Source organism: Macaca fascicularis, chromosome 12, assembly GCF_037993035.2.
Source record: "Macaca fascicularis isolate 582-1 chromosome 12, T2T-MFA8v1.1".
Classification (NCBI taxonomy): Eukaryota; Metazoa; Chordata; class Mammalia; order Primates; family Cercopithecidae; genus Macaca; species Macaca fascicularis.
Window position 1 is genome coordinate 52804988 of NC_088386.1, and position 17709 is coordinate 52822696.

The window sequence follows — 17709 nt, forward strand, 5'->3', positions numbered from 1 at the left end:
GGATATTTTTAATTCTTTCAGTTGTATAGCTTTGTCTGCATCTGGCCTTCTGTACAAAAGTATCTCAAGTGAACTTTCACTCTGGATACCGTTTTCCAAACTTCAAGGAATAATCAAATTCTCAATTATCAGGGTGCTTGTTATTTAGTTGAAGATTACACACGTCTTCTGCTTCAAACAACTACCCCAAATTTGCTAGTTTTATATATATTGGCTTAAAAACAAGAGAAGTCAAAGATTAAGTAAGTGAATTGTGTTAAGGATTGCCTGAAAACGTTTGCTAAGGGGAGAATAAAACTAAAACTATGGAGTATAAAGGATGTTGGAATTAAACATCTTTAAGTACTTTTTTTCTGCATCTGACCAACTGAAGTTATTATAAAGAAGGAATCAAGTATGTAACTTTAAATTCTAGGTAAACACCCAAATTACTTTCTAAATTCATTTCCAAAATTCTCCTGTGCTGGCAGTTAGCTACTAGAGATCATCATTTGCTTTTGCAGTTTGCCATGTTCTGAGTGACTTCAACTGTTTACTGCTACCCAAGTCATTGTGTTTGTATTGATTGCCTGGCTCAGTTATCTCATGTTCTTCGTGAGCTATATACACATTTTCATTGTCTTTAAACAATACTCTGTTTTTAAGTTAAGTAGAATATTGTACGGGTTATCAAAAACCCATATTCATTGTGTTATGTTTCTGTCTGATATTTTAATGTTGGCAAATATAGTTTTTAACATTGCATTTTACAATCCCATTGGTTTTTAGAGTGATGAAAGTTCAAGTTTTAAGAGAAGTGGTTGCCTTTCTCATACTGTCAAACATATTTTTTCTTTATTATACTCTGGTGCTTTATCCTTCTCCATAATTTTCTATTATTACTTATTTTAAATGTTTTCCCTATCACATTGAAAAACTTAAATGTCCGTTCTCCATTTGAAAACATGCCAAAAGTACTGTCCCATGTAAATATGCAGAAACAATTACTATGAAAATGTCAGCATAGTTTAAATGTATTACTTTGATGATTACAGAGATTTTTTTCAAGTTGTTCATGTTAAGATGCATCTTAAACAGTATCTCAGTTCCTTAAAAAATAATAAAAATTTTTCATGTATATTACATATCTACCTACCAGAAATCCTTTTTACAATTTTATATACAATCATTTTAAGACCCTTTTGAAATAAATAATGCAAATGAATTAAAATAAAGTGTTCTCTTGATTTCTGAAGAGGCATTCGTTAATTATCTTAGTAGCTGCTGATATACAAGGATTCTTTCTAAAGTTTAAAAGGCAGCTAAAGAAAATAAAGTCTAGAAACCAGAAATAGAGACAAACTTTTATTGAGAGTAAGTCATACACAGCAGTTCTTTATTTAAATTGTAGATAGATAGGTAGGTAGGGGGAGAGAGAGATGCTAGCAAATTCTGTGCCTTCAATGTAGCATTATATGAAAGGTAGATTTTATATTGGCAGAGAAATAGAGCTATTGTTAGTTTCTGTTCATCTAGCAACAAAGGCAAACAGTCACGTAAGAAATACCAGCATTTGCACAATATATTAATTCTCCCTCTTCCCTGGTTTTAGAGTCCTTACCACCCCTGAGCTTTGAATCACAAAAGCTCAAGTAAACCTTCATGTGTAGCTAACAGTTTGTGTTATTAATCATCTTCCCCCTGAGTTTCAAATATGTTAAAAATCCCCCACACAATCTGAATCAGACCTTTGTGTTTCCTAGGTTACAAAGGCTCAAATCGCCAACCATCACCATTATGTTACCTAAGGTCACTTAACTCTGTGGCTTTCATGTAAGATGGCGGTATAGGGCCATGGACACCAAGCCAAAGAATAGTTTCAGGGTTTTTTTTTGCAAAAACATTGCATCATCCATGAACATGAAGCATTTACCAACTAAACATACCCTGAAATAGTTTCTGTTGACTAAATCTTTCATAGTTCATTCATTGACTGGTGAGAGCACAGAGCTAAGAGGACCAGCGTTAGCATATATTAGAGTCCCATAAGAGCTACTTGCTTTGCTGTGCCACGTAACCATAGGTCACCCACCACTACTTCTACAGGAATCCATCATTTCTGTTGGAATAACTCAAAATACAGGCTCTTGACAGTATGTTAAAAACATGGTCCTGTTATGTGATAGATAACACATAACAGGTTTTGAAATTCAGTAGAAAATTGTAGGGGTTATCAGTAACCCGGAAAACAGGTTGTCCAGGCAGAAAAATTAGATGATCTAAATTAAACTGGAAATTGTCCTATTGCATCAATCTCCCTAACTTTATCAATAAAGATCTGATTTCCCTCACTTTTATTCTGGAAACTGACATTGTAACACACGAAATCTATAGGTTGTATAGAATGAGGGTAACAGAACTTTTATATGGTATCTGTTTGAAAGAATAAAAGGAGCACTGTAATCCTGAATTCAAATTTGAGTCTTGTAAACAACTAAATAATAGTATGTGATACTATGGAAATATAATATATGACCCGGAAGGATTAAAGAAGTTGTCATTAGAATATGTGGGATTTATGTTACACATAAATAAGCAGTCATCCAAGAGGACTAACCCGGAGTTTTTCACAAAATGAAAAAGAAATAAACAAAGGGTTGAATAGTACAATGAAGACTGTATTACATTCAGACAATAAGGAATTGTCTTTTTATTTGCAGGGCAAAACAAAATCTTTATCTGTGGTGATAGAAAGTTCAGGGTAATATATATGGAAGCATGAAATGAAAAATTGTGGAACAAACTATCTAAGAATATAAATATAGTCTCTCTTTTCATAAATATTCAATACGTTATTTGACACATTGGTTTGAGTGAAGCTCCACAAGTACAATTTTAAGCATCTTGATTTGGGCTGAGGTCCAGTAAATTATATATTCCCAACAACTATCAGAGCTCTCTCACTAAAAATACATGCTCACGCTCTACTTTGAAAATATTCTAAGATAATTATTTCCATTTTCATAGTAACTAGTACAGTTATGACTAGCGTTGTCTCAGGTTTCTAAGGAAAGAAAATTATTCTGAGATACTGTTAATAAGAGAAAATGTGGTAATAGAGAGGGGCATTTTCTTAAAATTGTGCTAAAGCTGTCATTTTTATTTTTAATGACTTTAACTGTGCTAGACAAGATTTTATTTTCAGCCACAAAAATAAAACTATCCAACATAACTCTTTAGTCTGCTGCCCACCAATCTTCTAGCCCCTCCCAGTGTCAACCTCACAATGGGTTTAATTCAGTTTGAAAGCATAAAGGCAACATTTAGCAAACAGAATTCTCCTGACTGACAATTGCTCATCTCCCTCTGTGAGAAGATTCAGTGAATGGTAACACCTAGGAAGGAGGGCTATAGAATTTTCTCTCTGTAGATGCCAAGGAAAGCCACTTAAAATCTTGTTTGGTGATAACAGAAAAGGCGCAGAATTTTGGAAGGCTTATTGCCAGAGTCTGTAAAACCATGTTTAAAAGTAAGAAAGGTTTTAATACCAGACTTTCCATCACTCCAATGTACAGGAAGGAAGACGCCAAAAGAAACACAGGAATCATTTCAAATAGTCCCCTCAAATAGTCTCATTTGATGACCACCTTTCCAAGCACTGCTACATTTATAGCCAAATTATGCCACATTCCCCCAAGGGACTGACTGCTTAGTGCTGATCACACAATGCTGTATTAGTGAAGTTTTAAAAGAGAAACGCCCAAGAATGAATTTAAAGCTTTTTCATTTGAGGTTATCAGACTGAATTTTATCTAGAGTTATTTCCACATTATTCTACAGTGAAAAAGAGAGTCAATTTCCACCTCCCCCCAGGTGATAACTCAAAAAAGGCATAGAAATATGCACCCTGGGACAATAGAATTAGCTTTTCCTTTAGTGGGCATGAGACTTTCTCAGTTCCAGTTAGTTTATAAATGCATCATAGACTCGAACTCGTCAATTCTTTGCTTGGTATTTCCCTTTCTGATTTTCCGATAGGATATTGTATTGTATCTGGAGTAAGCATTTCTGGAGATATCGCTCTTCTTCCCTAAGATTGGCTGCTCATCAGGTGTCACGGCTTGGGAACTGGCACTGCTCAGTGGGGAGTCCTCACTTGCATCACCTTCCTCTTTAAATTGAGAAACCTCTTCATGTTTTTTCTTAAATTCTATCACTCGAACTTCATCTTCGTCATCATTGCAATTATCATCATCATCATCATCATTAATTTCTTCATCCCAAACCTTCTGCTCCTCTTCATGTTTAGAATGTAACATGTCAGCTTGGCTAGGTTTTCGAAATCCCAGCCATTCAATTTCAGCTGCCTGGTGACCTTTGTTCTTCCTGTCCTCATCTTCTTCCTCTTCAAGAGGTTGCTCAGCAATCCTCTCCTGTCTTCTTATTTCCTTGTTACTGCCACTCAAAGGAATCTTCTCCCACTGATGCCCTGTAGCAAAATCAATTGGTAGATGAGATGTGTAGAGATTCCAAAATACCCAGCCATTAGTCTGTTATTCTCCAAATAATTTTTCTTGCTAATCACTTCCCAACACGTGTTTTATGGGATATGATTCTGTGGGTTACCAATATGTTTTGCACAACAGGCTACACAGTCGAAGTAATTTCGAAAACACTGCATTAAATACAGTTAAATAAGCATCTTCAGAATTTTTACAAGCCTTTGAAATGTTAATGAGTATTTTAAATCTGTAAGAAAGTCAACAACCTAACTTCATTTGTCTGTGGAACTCTGTTGTGGACTAGTATATTTAGTGAGACTTGTATTCCCTGAGACACACTTAAACAAAAAAATCTTGTCTAGCCAGTCACAACTGGATATGTGCACATATAAAATGAAATGTTTGGACTTATCTCTCTCTCACACATATACACACACGCGCACAAACACACACATACACACACTCACACCTCAAGGAAAATTAGAAAAATATTTCAGAAAGAAAAAAATCCTTGTTTCCAATACTGAAAATGATGACTGTCCATGACTGGTCACTTTTCAAACAGCTAGATCATACCATCATATACTCTCAACAATATTGATTGAACTTGGTAAGAATTAATTGTAAGGAAGCTGAGGTTGTTCTCTGAGCCTTCATCCCTGCAAGGCTTCTGTGGGAAGTTTCAGTCTGTGGTGTACACAACTCAGAAATCTGTCTGGGTTACACCCCTTGTCAGGCCAGAGTTCACCATTTTCTTTTGACACCATGAGAGTCTATAAGCAAGGTGAGAGGCAACGTTCCTCTTTGTCTTTTTCCTCCACAATATTCTACTCTCTCTGAAAGATGTTCACAAGTCCATTTTCATCCAAGGTGTTTAGTTCTCTTTTTATTTTTTGTTGTTTTCTCACTCTAGGGAATACATAGTAAACTTACAGAGATAGAAGTAAAAACGGGTGATCACCCTAATTTGTTACACACAGCTGCTCTCAGGTTGCTAGTGTCCTGTCAATGTTCCTAACTTAACCATAAATACACATTAGAATGTTTGCTATAATCTTATGCTTTGTTTTGTTTTATTTTGTTTTCCACAAGAAGCAAAGTAAGTGATATTTTGTTTATATTCATGATTCAGGCATGAGATTGTCACATATAAAATTACTCCTTGAATTTATAGTTTTTCCTAAATATTTTTAGCATCTTTATATGTTTTAATCCAGTAACATTCTTTTTGAAGATTTTATAGCTGTTTGCCACTGTGAAGATAAAAGACACCAAAATCTGTGCCTCTATTATAGAGGAAAAACATACTCTGTCAAACAGCAAAGGATTCATTGAGGGAAAACTTAACCGGCAAGACCATCTAGCTGAAAACTACAGACTGCTTTCATTCTCCATTTGATGAAAATGAAAGATCTAGACAACTGTTATCTGCAATGGACTCCTGATCAAACATTTGAAAGATGCTCTAGATGATAGAAGGTTGAGATTCTGCCTCTGAGAGCTTGTTACATTGGAAGAAGAAAAATTAGGGCAAATAGGTTATTTAGTTCACATTACGAAGTCTTAAGTCTTACAAATTATCTCTGGTAATGTAACAGCTTGACACTGGCTATTGCTTGCTACATATTTCCTTAAGTGGTGATACACTGCTAATCAGACATAGTCTGAGAGGTGTTCAGGCAAAGGGAGCAGATGTAGGAAATAGCCAATCACATTCCTGTCCTCCTTGACATCTACTATTTTATGTGATGTTCTAATATTTCAACCAATAGTCTCTTCAATATTTTGCCTGTTAAAGTCCTAACAAAGCTAAATTGGTTAGGTTTAGCAAGCTGACTTCAATTTGACATAAGATGTGTATGGCTACAAGAGAGGAAAGAAATGATTAATTAATAGATTTTATCCTACACTTTATTTGGAAACTGTTTAAATGTAGGTGTCTTCTTAGAAGAAAAATCTAAAGGATTTTGTGTCTCTTAGTCTATTAAGTTTATTTAAAATTTAACATAATCACTTCAATGTTTCTTTTATTCTTCCATTATCTTAAAGAACACAATTAAAATTAACTTTATCAACCTGTCTTTCTTTGGCATGAAATAGTTAACAATTTTGTACTTACATTAGAGGCCTATAAAGTAAATCATTTCATGAGATTACTTTAAACTGTATGTTGGCCGGGCACAGTGACTCATGCCTATAACCCCAGCACTTTGGGAGGCCAAGGCAGGTGGATCAACTGAGGTCAGGAGTTCAAGACCAGCCTGGCCAACATGGTGAAGCTCCATCTCTACCAAAAATACCAAAAAAAAAAAAAAATACCTGGGCGTGGTAGGGGCACCTGTAATCCCAGTTACTCAGGAGGCTGAGGCAGGAGAATTCCTTGAACCCAGGAGGCAGACAGGTTGCAGTGAGCCGGGATTGCACTATTGCACTCCAGCCTGGGCAACAAGAGTGAAACTCTGCCTCAGTAAATAAATAAATAAATAAATAAATAAATAAATAAACCTGTATGTTAATTGTAGACTTTTAGGAAAGACCCGTTTTTGAAACATTTACATCTCACAAGGTGCACACACAGATTTGGACACACCAAATCAAAAAGTAGGGTTGACTCAGTGGACTAACTTAAGAGATAGACATCACGTTGGCATGCCAATCAGCTATGCCAATCCATGCAGCCTCAGCCTTGAACAGTGTGGAATGCTTTATAAGGTGGAACCCACAGATAAGTTTATACTCTCTTATCTGCCTACAGCAGCTTTGAAAATTTGAAGTCATTGCCTGGATTGCTTTGTCAATGCCACATTCATGCAACATTTCATGGAAAAACTGTCATCCATATTCAGTCAAACAATTTCTGTGTACAAAACTGTAGTTCTTGTTACCTTCTCTGAATGTCATTTCATCAGCACTTGTTTCTTGGAGAGAAAGATCTGTGATAGCCTTATGAACAGTAAAGAATTTCTGTTCTGAGTTTTCTAGAAAAAAAATAAAATTAGTATTTTAACATTTAAAATATTTACTGTTCAACGGTTAATAAGTTACCAATTTAACCTCTAGTTAGATGTCTTTAATTTTAAATCTGATCACTAAAAATTACTATTTGACTCTTCAGATTCATTCTTTATCAATTCAATTAATTTACTTAATGATCACTTCATTGATTGGTAATCTCTCCTTTAATATTTATGTAAGATATATATATCTATAAGATATAGAACCATAAATTCAGACTTCAGGTATATTTAGGAGGAAATTTAAAAATTTTGAATTCTCTTTGTTCAAATAATAGTGGGGCTACCCATTATCATAATAAATAACAGTAGTGAACATTTAGCCAATACTTACCCTACACTTGTAGGTATTATTATTAGTATTCTGTCTTCTTCTAGTGAAAAAACTCAGGCTTCGGGAGACAGAAAGTTGTCTGGGGTCACAGAGCTATCAAATAGACAAGCCTGGATTTCACCAGAGGAAGAGGTTTAGTCCTTATGCTACGCATAGTAGAATAAAGGGCTACATTTTTGGGGTGTCCAGCTCATTCTTATAATAGTTTATCAAAAAAAAAAAATCCAAGGCAAATTTATAAGTCAAAACAAGAAAATTAAGGAGAAGGGAAACACTTTACCTTTTAGAATTTTCTCCTCCATGGATGAGTTGAGCAACATGTTCCCTTGTAATTTTCTTCTTTCCTCCTGATTTCCTTTGCTGGGTACACCTTCAAGACTGGGTTCTACCCTGTAGTGTGGCAGGGGGCTGTCCACATCAGTCAATTCCTCACTAGTTTTAGTGATTGTTTGTTGACCATTTTCAGGTGGTTTATCCCCATTACATTCAGCTTGGGTAAATGTAGCTGGAACATCTGTCATGATGTGCAGATGAATCTGATTTGGAAAGAGAGTTTTAGGGAAACTGAGTGAGTAGATCCTTGATAAGATACCTGCTCTTGCCTTCAAGTCCTATAGTTCCAACCCCTACTCTAAGAGCACAAATTATTCACTTTTGTACATAATAACACGGTTCTTTTCCTAAAAGTATCCAGACAGAGCTTAGAGCAAAAGCAAGAGGATTTGTGAGATCTGCCAGGAGCCATGAGCAAGAATCCAGCCAATCACCACCTTCTTTGTTGCTTGCCAGTCCCCTGGCAGAGTTAAAGGCACCCTTTTGATTTACATAAACAAACAATCTGAAGCAATCAGGCTTTTGTGTTGGCATGTAGAGAGGGACTTTCAGCTTGTCAGTCCCCCTCTGGGAACAGAGATTTTTGTCCCTTTTCATAATGGCCCATTGTAATTTTCCCTGTAACAGGAGCCACAATTGTCCCACAGCTTTAATCCAGAGAGAATGACCACCTTGAGGCATATTAGTTCTGTGTAACCAGCTTAACATTTCCAAACAGATTTTGTTCAAGTAAAACCTCAGCTATTTTGTAAAGGACAATGGCATCGTTTTTTATTTAATAAAAAATAAAAACAGCTTATCAAAAAAGCTATAAACAGGACAACTTTACTGTAAATGGTTCTGGCTGCAGATTTCACGGTGTGCTTTCAGCGGGCTGCAGAGGGGACCTAAGAAAAAAACAAATTCTACCAACTTGCTAATACCAAAAGTTTTATAATTTCAGAGTCATTTACTTAGTCTACAGCTTTTTGTCCTCTAGTTTATGTCCACTGAAGCCCAACCAATCCTTTAAAACCCTAATAAAATTATCGCCACGAAGTTTTCTCCTCCCCCAATCAGAATTAGAATCCTCTCTATTCCATACTGATATCGCATGATGCTAGTAAAATGTAGAGGGCCAATGCAATCTGCCCTTGGGAGAAAAAGGCGATTATGTTAAATGACTGCTACTGACCACTCCTTCCTTTTTAAGTCTTTTTCTTTTTTGGATTTCTCATAGTACAAAATGGTTCCAGAGCCTTTGCCCACACAGCTCCTTCTGTGTGAAATGCCCTTCTCTTCCTCAAGCCCAAGCCGCTGGGCTAACTAGCTCCCCTAAGTTCTGTTTTTAAGCTTAAATGTCATCTCTTTACACTATCTCTAACCCACAGGGTTAGGACAGGACTCTGTTACACATTGTCTTTGCCCTTCAGAGTATTCTTCATGGTTGTAACTAAATAAGCAACTGCACAATTATCTCTGTAATGTCTGTTTCACCAACTACAATCTAAGCTTCATCTGGCCGGGGGCCATTTTAACTTGCTTACATGTGTCCCCAGCTCTAGGCATCTGACTTGAAATAATAGCACGCAATAAAAATAATTATATATATATATATATATACACACACACACACAAATAATTATATATATACACATATATAACAAGAATTATATATAAAATAAATTTTATCCCCAAGAGAATACATTTCAGATCATTTTTAAAGAGAAGAAGAATAGGTGTTGGAGAGTAGTAATAAGTGTATCACCTTTAAAATTGTGTCTAGGACTGAGTCCATTGGGGTCTATGTCAGGGACAACCCCTCACTCTTGGATAATCCCCTCTCCCTTGTCCTTGGAAGACATCTCTAGCAGATCCTAGATCTCCCTCCCTCGTCATCACCAGCCCTTCTCTAGTCAGCACACTAATTCTATGTTTGTTTGATTGTTTAACTGTTTTAACAAACACTCATATCACACTTATTATGTGCAAGTTACTGTCCTAATTGACTCATAAACAGTAATACATTTAACCTTCATAACAGTCTTCCGAGGTAGGTGCTGTTGTTATCTCCATTGTATAGACTAGAAAAATGAAGTGCAGAGAGATTAAGGAGCTCAGCTAGTAAGGTCATAGAGCCAGCAAGCCTACTGATGAGAGCTTGCAGCACAGATGAAGCTAAGCACCATCCCTGGCCTGTGTGCAGATGTTTCCTTGGACCAGAGATCCCACAGGAGTTCAGGATTAGCACCTTGGCAGTAGAGACAGCTGTGGCCAGGAGAGAGCAGCAGAGAGCCTAAGGCAGTCTCAAGACCTGCCCCAGAGACACACTGCAGCTGCTGAGGACCCTGTTGTGGGAGTGTCCTCCCAAGAAATTCAAGTAGCAAGCTTACTGCTGAGAAAATCTTGAGTGGAATCATATGGGAGAATGCAGAAACTAAGACCAAGCCTAGGAACAAACAGGGACATACTAGATTGTGAGATCCTTAGGGCAGGAAGTGGCACTAATTCAACCAAATGCCCTGCAATACACACAGAAGTATAGAAATGCATTAGCTCCAAAGGACATGCCTCCAACCACTCCCAACTCCCTTGGGGCTGCCAAGTACCTCAATCCAGGGACATAGCAAAGTTGAGAGAGTTCAGATTCATTCACAGGAGAGAGTCTCTCCTACTCCTAGATTTCTGTTACCCCATGGCAACACGTACCTCATACCTATAGCCTAGCTTTTATGGAAATTTGTGTCTTTATTTTTGGATTGCCTTCTTTCTAAAACAATGCTCTGACATTTTTTATAGCCTTAAAATTATTTCAGATTTGGAAAGATAGAGAAATGATCCAGAGTTCTGTCAGCCTTGGCTAACCATGTGTTTACCTTTATTTAAAAACACGCTTTTATGCTGCCCTAGGGAATAATGGAGTTCAGGTAAATGGTTTGTAATGTGTATTATTTTTTCCTGCAAGTAGATGGCAACATGAGACACATTTAGCAACAAGATGAGTCTATCTACTAGATAAAACATAGGCTATTTTGTTCATAGCGAGGTAAGTTGTCCCCCATTATTTGTAACAACCTATGACTTAGAAAGTATGTGAGAATTTGCCCTATGATCCTTACTTTAAATACAATTGCAGAATATTCGCTGTATGAAACATGACTGTTTTATGTAGTTTACTGGATCATGTGGCTTTTTCCTTAGTTATTATCCTTTTTTTATTTTTTTGAGATGGAGTTTTGCTCTTGTCACCCAGGCTGGAGTACAGTGGCATGATTTTGGCTCACTGCAACCACCACCTCCTGGGTTCAAGAGATTCTCCTGCCTCAGCCTCCTGAGTAGCTGGGATTACAGGCGTGCACCACGGCACCTATCTAATTTTTGTATAGTAGAGATGAGGTTTCTCCATGTTGGTCAGGCTGGTCTCAAACTCCTGGTCTCAGGTGTACCGCCTGCCTTGGCCTCCCAAAATTCTGGGATTACAGGTGTGAGCCACCACATCTGGCCCCTAGTTATTATTCTTAATGCTAAAGGACATTGTACAAATGTAGCCATTATTAAATCTAAAGTCAAAAAAAGATAACGAAAAGATCTTCATATAAGAATGTAAAGAATCAAAATAAAATTATGTAAATATTCACATTCCATTTGTCCAATGCCAAATGCTTAATGTTAAGGCTATCTTAGGTCCAGAATCAGGATTTGGGGAAAAGTCATAAAATCTTGATCTTTAATCTTAATCATATGTGAAAAGCCACAAGCTAATGTTATGGCTAAGATATGGTCACAGAGTACTGAATAAAAACAAGAAATACATTTAAAAGGAAAACATTGATCCTGGCAGCTTGAAGTCAATCTTATACAAACATTGACTTACACAGTTGGGACAGGGGTATTGTTTCAATTAGGGTTGAAACAGAAAGGTAGAACCACTAAGAGATGGAGCAATCCATCTATCAATCGATCAATTGATTGATCAGTCAGAAGGGATTTGACTTTACACAATAGTGGGTGCCAGTGAAGCTGCCTCTATATGTCTGCTGTTGCATCTGATGCTGAGGCCTGAAGTCTGCAGGGCAGGAAGTTGGGAAGGGAAGATGGATAGAAACATAAAGGCGGGGAGCAAGAATAAACTGCATTCCCAGGTGTAAGCTGGACACACAGGGGCAAACTGAAACCTGTGTCGGCTCTCAGTGCCTCTGACCTTAGCAAATGGAATGCCCTCCCAAAGAAGCTGGGCCCAGGAATCATAGAAGCTGGAGGAAGATCCAGGGAGGTGGAACAGTTGCAGGCCCAGCTGCTGCCCATGCACCAGGTGAGACAGCAGACGGGCAGCAGTGTGTGCCAGCTACAAAATAGCTGCTTCACTTCTGCCCCACCAAGTTCACAGAACAATGTTTACTTTGGCTCACGTGTCTTTTTCAGGAAACATTCAGGGAAGAAAATTCAAGGAAATATAGTTTAGCCTAGTCAGACTGATATGCAACAGTCACAATCCTACCAAAAACCCACAGAATCTTCTATAAGGAATAGAGCAAAGCCCCAGGGAATGTGCAACCATAAACAAGCCTGAGGAGACAGGATCATCCCAACTGGTTCACTTCATGGATTAAAATTCCAAATTGAAGGGACATCCCAGCTAAAGTGAACTGCTACGGAAATACAGACTATCATAACACAATAAAATCAATCAACAGCCATATATTTTATTTCACAAAACAATAATTGCCTGCCACCTGGTATAAATCAGATTAAATTGATTATCCTGTGCCATGTTCATGCTTTGCTTTTACTTTTTTTTTTTTATTATTATACTTTAAGTTCTAGGGTACATGTGCATAATGTGCAGGTTTGTTACATATGTATACTTGTGCCATGTTGGTGTGCTGCACCCATCAACTCGTCAGCACCCATCAACTCGTCATTTACATCAGGTATAACTCCCAATGAAATCCCTCCCCCCTCTCCCCTCCCCATGATAGGCCCCGCTTTGCTTTTACTTTTATGCCAAGAGTGGAATAATGGCTGCCATTCTGATGATACAGATTCCCGAAGTAAATAATGGTTTCTCCCAGGAAACCAATAGTGAAGTCTATGGGTAGCTCATGAGTATTAAGGATTTAATGTAACAGAATTTCAAAATTTAACTGCATCTTATAAGAAGCATGCTTTTCAGTGTTGGAGGCAGGGGAGGGGAGAATTATCTATTCTCCCTCTAAAGAGAAAATATTTCTTATACCTTAGGAAAGGTATATCTCTGTGGTTCTAGCATCTGCAGCCTGGCCTTCCAGTGATCCAGTGAATACCATTTTAAAGAAGAGCACTGAAATAAATAGGCTGAGTATTTGGTGAGGATAAGAGCAGAGTGTGGCCCTGAACATAGGACCCTGTGGCCAAGATGAGTAGAAGTGGAGACTGAGAGGGAGAGTACTAACTGACAGTTAACAGTCCCCTTCGCATAGTGGACAAACAAGCATTCTCATCAGTGACCCTCATAGGGTAAAGAGGAGAGTCTTAGCCTGCTCCTATATGACCTTGGGCAAGTATACAAATCAGGCACGTTTGGGTTAGAGATTACAGAAACTTAATTCAAAGAATCATAGACTCTGAACTCAATAGCTAATTTGACTGGTAAGTTCAGAATTGGTTTTGTACTTTTTTGGATCCAAAGATTTAAACAAGACCGGGCGCCATGGCTCATGCCTGTAATCCCAACACTTTGGGAGGCCAAGCTGTGTGGATCACCTGAGGTCAGGAGTTCAAGACCAGCCTGGGCAACATGATGAAACCCCACCTCTACTAAAAATACAAAATTCAGCTGGGCGTGGTGTTATGTGCCCGTAGTCCCAACTACTCAGGAGACTGAGAGGGGAGAATGGCTTGAACCTGGAAGGTGGAGGTTGCAGTGAGCTGAGATTGTGCCACTGCACTCCAGCCTGGGCGACACAGTGAGACTCCATCTCAAAACAAAACAAAAACAAAGATTTAAACAGTGTACCAGGTAACCGGTCTTTTTTGATCACAAAGAAAGTGCATATTAGGAGATACCTGGGTGAATCTGAGGGTCCCTAATGGCTCTAGCTGACTGTTATAGGCTAAATGATGACCACCCTCAAAGATGTCCACATCCTCTTCCCCAGAACCTGTGAATTGTTACCTTACCTGGTAAAAGAGACTTTGCAAATGGGATTAATTAAATTAAGGATGGGAGATTATCCTGGATTATAGGATGGGATCCAATGTAATAATCACAAGAGTTCTAACAAGAGGGAGGCAGGAAGGTCAAAGACAGTAGTAGAAAATGTGACACGGAAGCAAGACGTTGTAGTAATTCAAGAAGTGGTCATGTGCTAACAAACATGAGCAGCCTCTGGAACAGGTGTGCCCAATCTTGTGGCTTCCCTGGGACACATTGGAAGAAGAAGGACTGTCTTGGGCACACATAAAATACACTAATGCTAGCTGATGAGATAGAGAAAAAAAAATCATGAAAAATTTTATGTTTTAAGGAAATTTATGAATCTGTGTTGGGTCACATTCAAAGCCGTCCTGGGCTGCATGCAGCCTGCAGGCCATGAGTTGGACAAGCTTTGCTCTAGAAGCTGAAAAAGGCAAGGAAATGTACTCCTCTGAAACCTCTGTGTGAAGTGCAGCCCTGCCAACACCTCGATTTTAGACTTCTCACCTCCAGAACTGAATGGGGTGGTACTGCTTTTAAGTCACTAAAGTTGTGGTAATTTTTTACAGTAGTAATAGGAAACTAATTACTAGTTTCCTGCTTCTCTGCATTCATTTTCTTTTCTTTTTTTTTTTTTTTTTGAGACAGAGTCTCACTCTGTCGCCCAGGCTGGAGTGCAGTGGCGCGATCTCGGCTCACTGCAACCTTTGCCTCCCAGGTTCAAGCAGTTCTCCTGCCTCAGCCTGCTGAGTAGCTGAAATTACAGGTGCACACCACCACGCCCAGCTAATTTTTGTATTTTTAGTAGAGACAGGGTTTCACCATGTTGGTCAGGCTGGTCTCAAACTCCTGTCCTCGTGATCTGCCTGTCCCGGCCTCCCAAAGTGCTGGAATAACAGGCGTAAGCCACCTTGTCCGGCCTCTGCCTTCATTTTCACGGACTAGCAAAGGCCAGAAAATTTAGCTTTTCCAACTTTTTACAGGATATGTATTTTTGAATCTCAGCTATCTTGGATTGCTTTCTGTTCACTGAAAACACCTCTCTTTGCAAGGTTGTGTTTTTTCTCTCAGCTTTCTGACAGTCCAGGTTTGACTGAAACTTACTTACAACAGTTTATAAAAGGTATAAGAAAATCACAAACCCTCCAGCATCCTGATATTTTTCCAACAAGTCTCTAAAATTTACCCTTCAGTAGGAAGTGGTTTGAATCAAGATTCGCGAAGACCGTTTATAGTAATTACGATCAGCTTTCAGAAGCAGGGGTGGGTGAATTTGTACCGCTTCCCATTGTGCCTCTAATGAGCCAGCCCCATCCTTGGATCTGTAATCTGCATCCCATCCTTGGTGTCCCTTTTTTATATATATACACAATGTTTCATTGGTTGACAGTGAAAGAGATTTAATCCAAAACAGATTAAACAGAAATGGGACTTAATCTGGCTTCTGAGAAGTTCTCTCTCTCTCTCTCTCTCTCTTTCTCTGTCTGTCTTTCTCTCTCACCACTCTCATTGTTCTACTTTCTTTTATATTGGATTTTTCTCAAGTAGGTTCTCCCTAGGTCATGGCAAATATTCCTCTGGCATCCCTAAGCTTACATTAGCAAGATAACTAGTGATTCAAAAGAAAGGAGCCTTTCTTTCTCATTAATTTCAGCCCAAGTCCCTGGGATGGCCCTCACTGAGCTAGTCTGGGATATGAGTTAATCCCCGAGCCAGATGCTGTGACTACAAAGGATAGAATATTCCAATTGTCCAGGTCTAGGACAGTGTCCACCCCTGAACAGAAAAACGGGCATAGAAAATGAGAGACTGTAGGGCAAACAAACAAAATAAACAAACTGAAAAGAAGCAGATGCCCACCACATTAACAAACTCAGATCCCTCATCTGTTAAAGGTGGATAATATGATATACTCCCTAGGACCGCTGTAAAAATGAAATGAATTAGTCCAGGGAAAGCATTTAGCACAATGTGGCATAGTAGGTGTTCTTTCAATATGTGTTTTTATTGTGTTACTGTTGCTACTACTGTTAATTACTATTATTATTACTCCTAGTCATGTAACTTTGGAAAGTCACTTTACCCACCTGACTCATTTCTTCTTCTTTTCAAAGGGCTGATGACACACACCTTGCAGCAAAACAATGAAAGTTAATAGGCACAAGGTACCTAGCACAGGACTGGCAGATGGTAGAGACCTGTGGATACATGATATTATTTTTATTGCTATTTGAGAAGGAAAGTCTCCTGAAGGAATAAGATACACATGTCTCATCTACATATTCATGGATCTTTTTACAAGCCAAATTCTAAAATTTGAATTCTGAGATGGTCTAGGGTTAGATTACTAAAGAGCTCTTTTTACTCAGTAAGAAGCAGGGTAGTTGCAGAGATGCGCCTGCTCCTAACACTGGCCCATTGATGTGGAGTTCACATCTAATATGATTTCAGTCCTGTTCCTTGCTGTAGTCCTGGGGAAAGCTTCAGTCACTGGCACCCTTTAGAATGGCTTGTGGTCGGGGGTCACTGAAAACAATGGTGAGTGGCATCTATTCCCTCTAATAATACACACCCAGGCAAGTAACACGGCTTCACCTTCTCAACTCTGATTGAGATTCGTGTGTGAGCACCGGCCTGTGACCACCACAAACATCCTAATGCATGGACTTGGTAGAAACTGACCCTATGAGAGTATAAAATAGTGAGGTGACTCCGTAGACCTTGACCTATAGATCCGTCTCTCACAAGAATCCATGCAGGTAGAGAATGAATTGTATTTTAAACTGTTGCAGAACAATTGTACACGTAAGAAAGGCTAAATTCCCATAAAATAAAATCATCTCACTCTCTTGGTCATAATATTAAGAGTATATCATCCTAAATGGATAAAGGAGCGTCCCCAGTGGACTGGGCTCTCTATAGCTTTTAGCTAGGCAATTATAATTCTGTTTTACTTACAATGGGATATTTCTTGATGCATTTTAAATAGAAAGAATGGTTTCTCTATTCATGGAGACTCCATAAGTGTTAAATAGATAGAAATGGAATTTGTGTGGGTATTTATAAAACCACAGAAAGAGAATTTTGAATTATAGATGCATACACGCTCTTTGGTCGTTTGAAAGCATTTTCAGTCCGCCTGGGGAAGCAGAACTGTAGGAAAGTGATATCACTGTCAGCGTCATTCCTCCCAAACTATTTTGAATGTCACTAGGAGTTAAGGCAACATGTTGTTTTTCAGAGGAGAAAGGCAAGAAAATAATTAGACACATTTTTCCTTAAGGGAAAAAAAGAGAAAGCAAGTCTGCTGTGAGCCTGCTCTGTAAGAAAGTGATAGTAATGTGACTATGAACAAATACAATTTCTCCTAGGATATCTTTGAAAATTCAGCTG

The 17709-nt window shown here is 38.3% G+C and overlaps 2 protein-coding genes across 3 annotated transcripts in view; one reads left to right on the forward strand and one right to left on the reverse strand.

The window, feature by feature from the left end:
* Window positions 1-17709, forward strand: part of GALNT5 (polypeptide N-acetylgalactosaminyltransferase 5) — a 149861-nt gene that overhangs the window by 60520 nt on the left and 71632 nt on the right. The window contains exon 10 of one of the 2 annotated variants that reach the window (XM_045367100.3): window positions 5716-6561. The exons of the other annotated variant lie outside the window; for it this stretch is intronic. Coding sequence (XP_045223035.2) covers window positions 5716-5724 — 9 coding nt within the window. The 3' untranslated portion in view covers window positions 5725-6561. Of the gene's footprint in view, window positions 1-5715; window positions 6562-17709 lie in introns of those variants that run through there. 2 annotated transcript variants of the gene reach the window in all.
* On the reverse strand, window positions 1332-8525 carry ERMN (ermin). Its single transcript, XM_005573222.4, has 3 exons — window positions 8110-8525; window positions 7367-7459; window positions 1332-4468 (listed from the first exon to the last, which is right to left on the reverse strand). The coding sequence occupies exons 1-3, from the start codon at window positions 8348-8350 to the stop codon at window positions 3948-3950; spliced, it is 855 nt and encodes a 284-aa protein (XP_005573279.3). The 5' UTR covers window positions 8351-8525; the 3' UTR covers window positions 1332-3947.

What these genes read in the sequence shown, in the direction of transcription:
- ERMN (XM_005573222.4), bottom strand. Translation starts at nt 8,350, where the DNA reads ATGACAGATGTTCCAGCTACATTTACCCAAGCTGAATGTAATGGGGAT. An exon ending in GGAGGAGAAAATTCTAAAAG is followed by an intron (nt 7,460 to 8,109) that starts GTAAAGTGTTTC and finishes TTTTTTTTCTAG; the next exon opens with AAAACTCAGAACAGAAATTC. An exon ending in TGAAATGACATTCAGAGAAG is followed by an intron (nt 4,469 to 7,366) that starts GTAACAAGAACT and finishes ATTTTGCTACAG; the next exon opens with GGCATCAGTGGGAGAAGATT.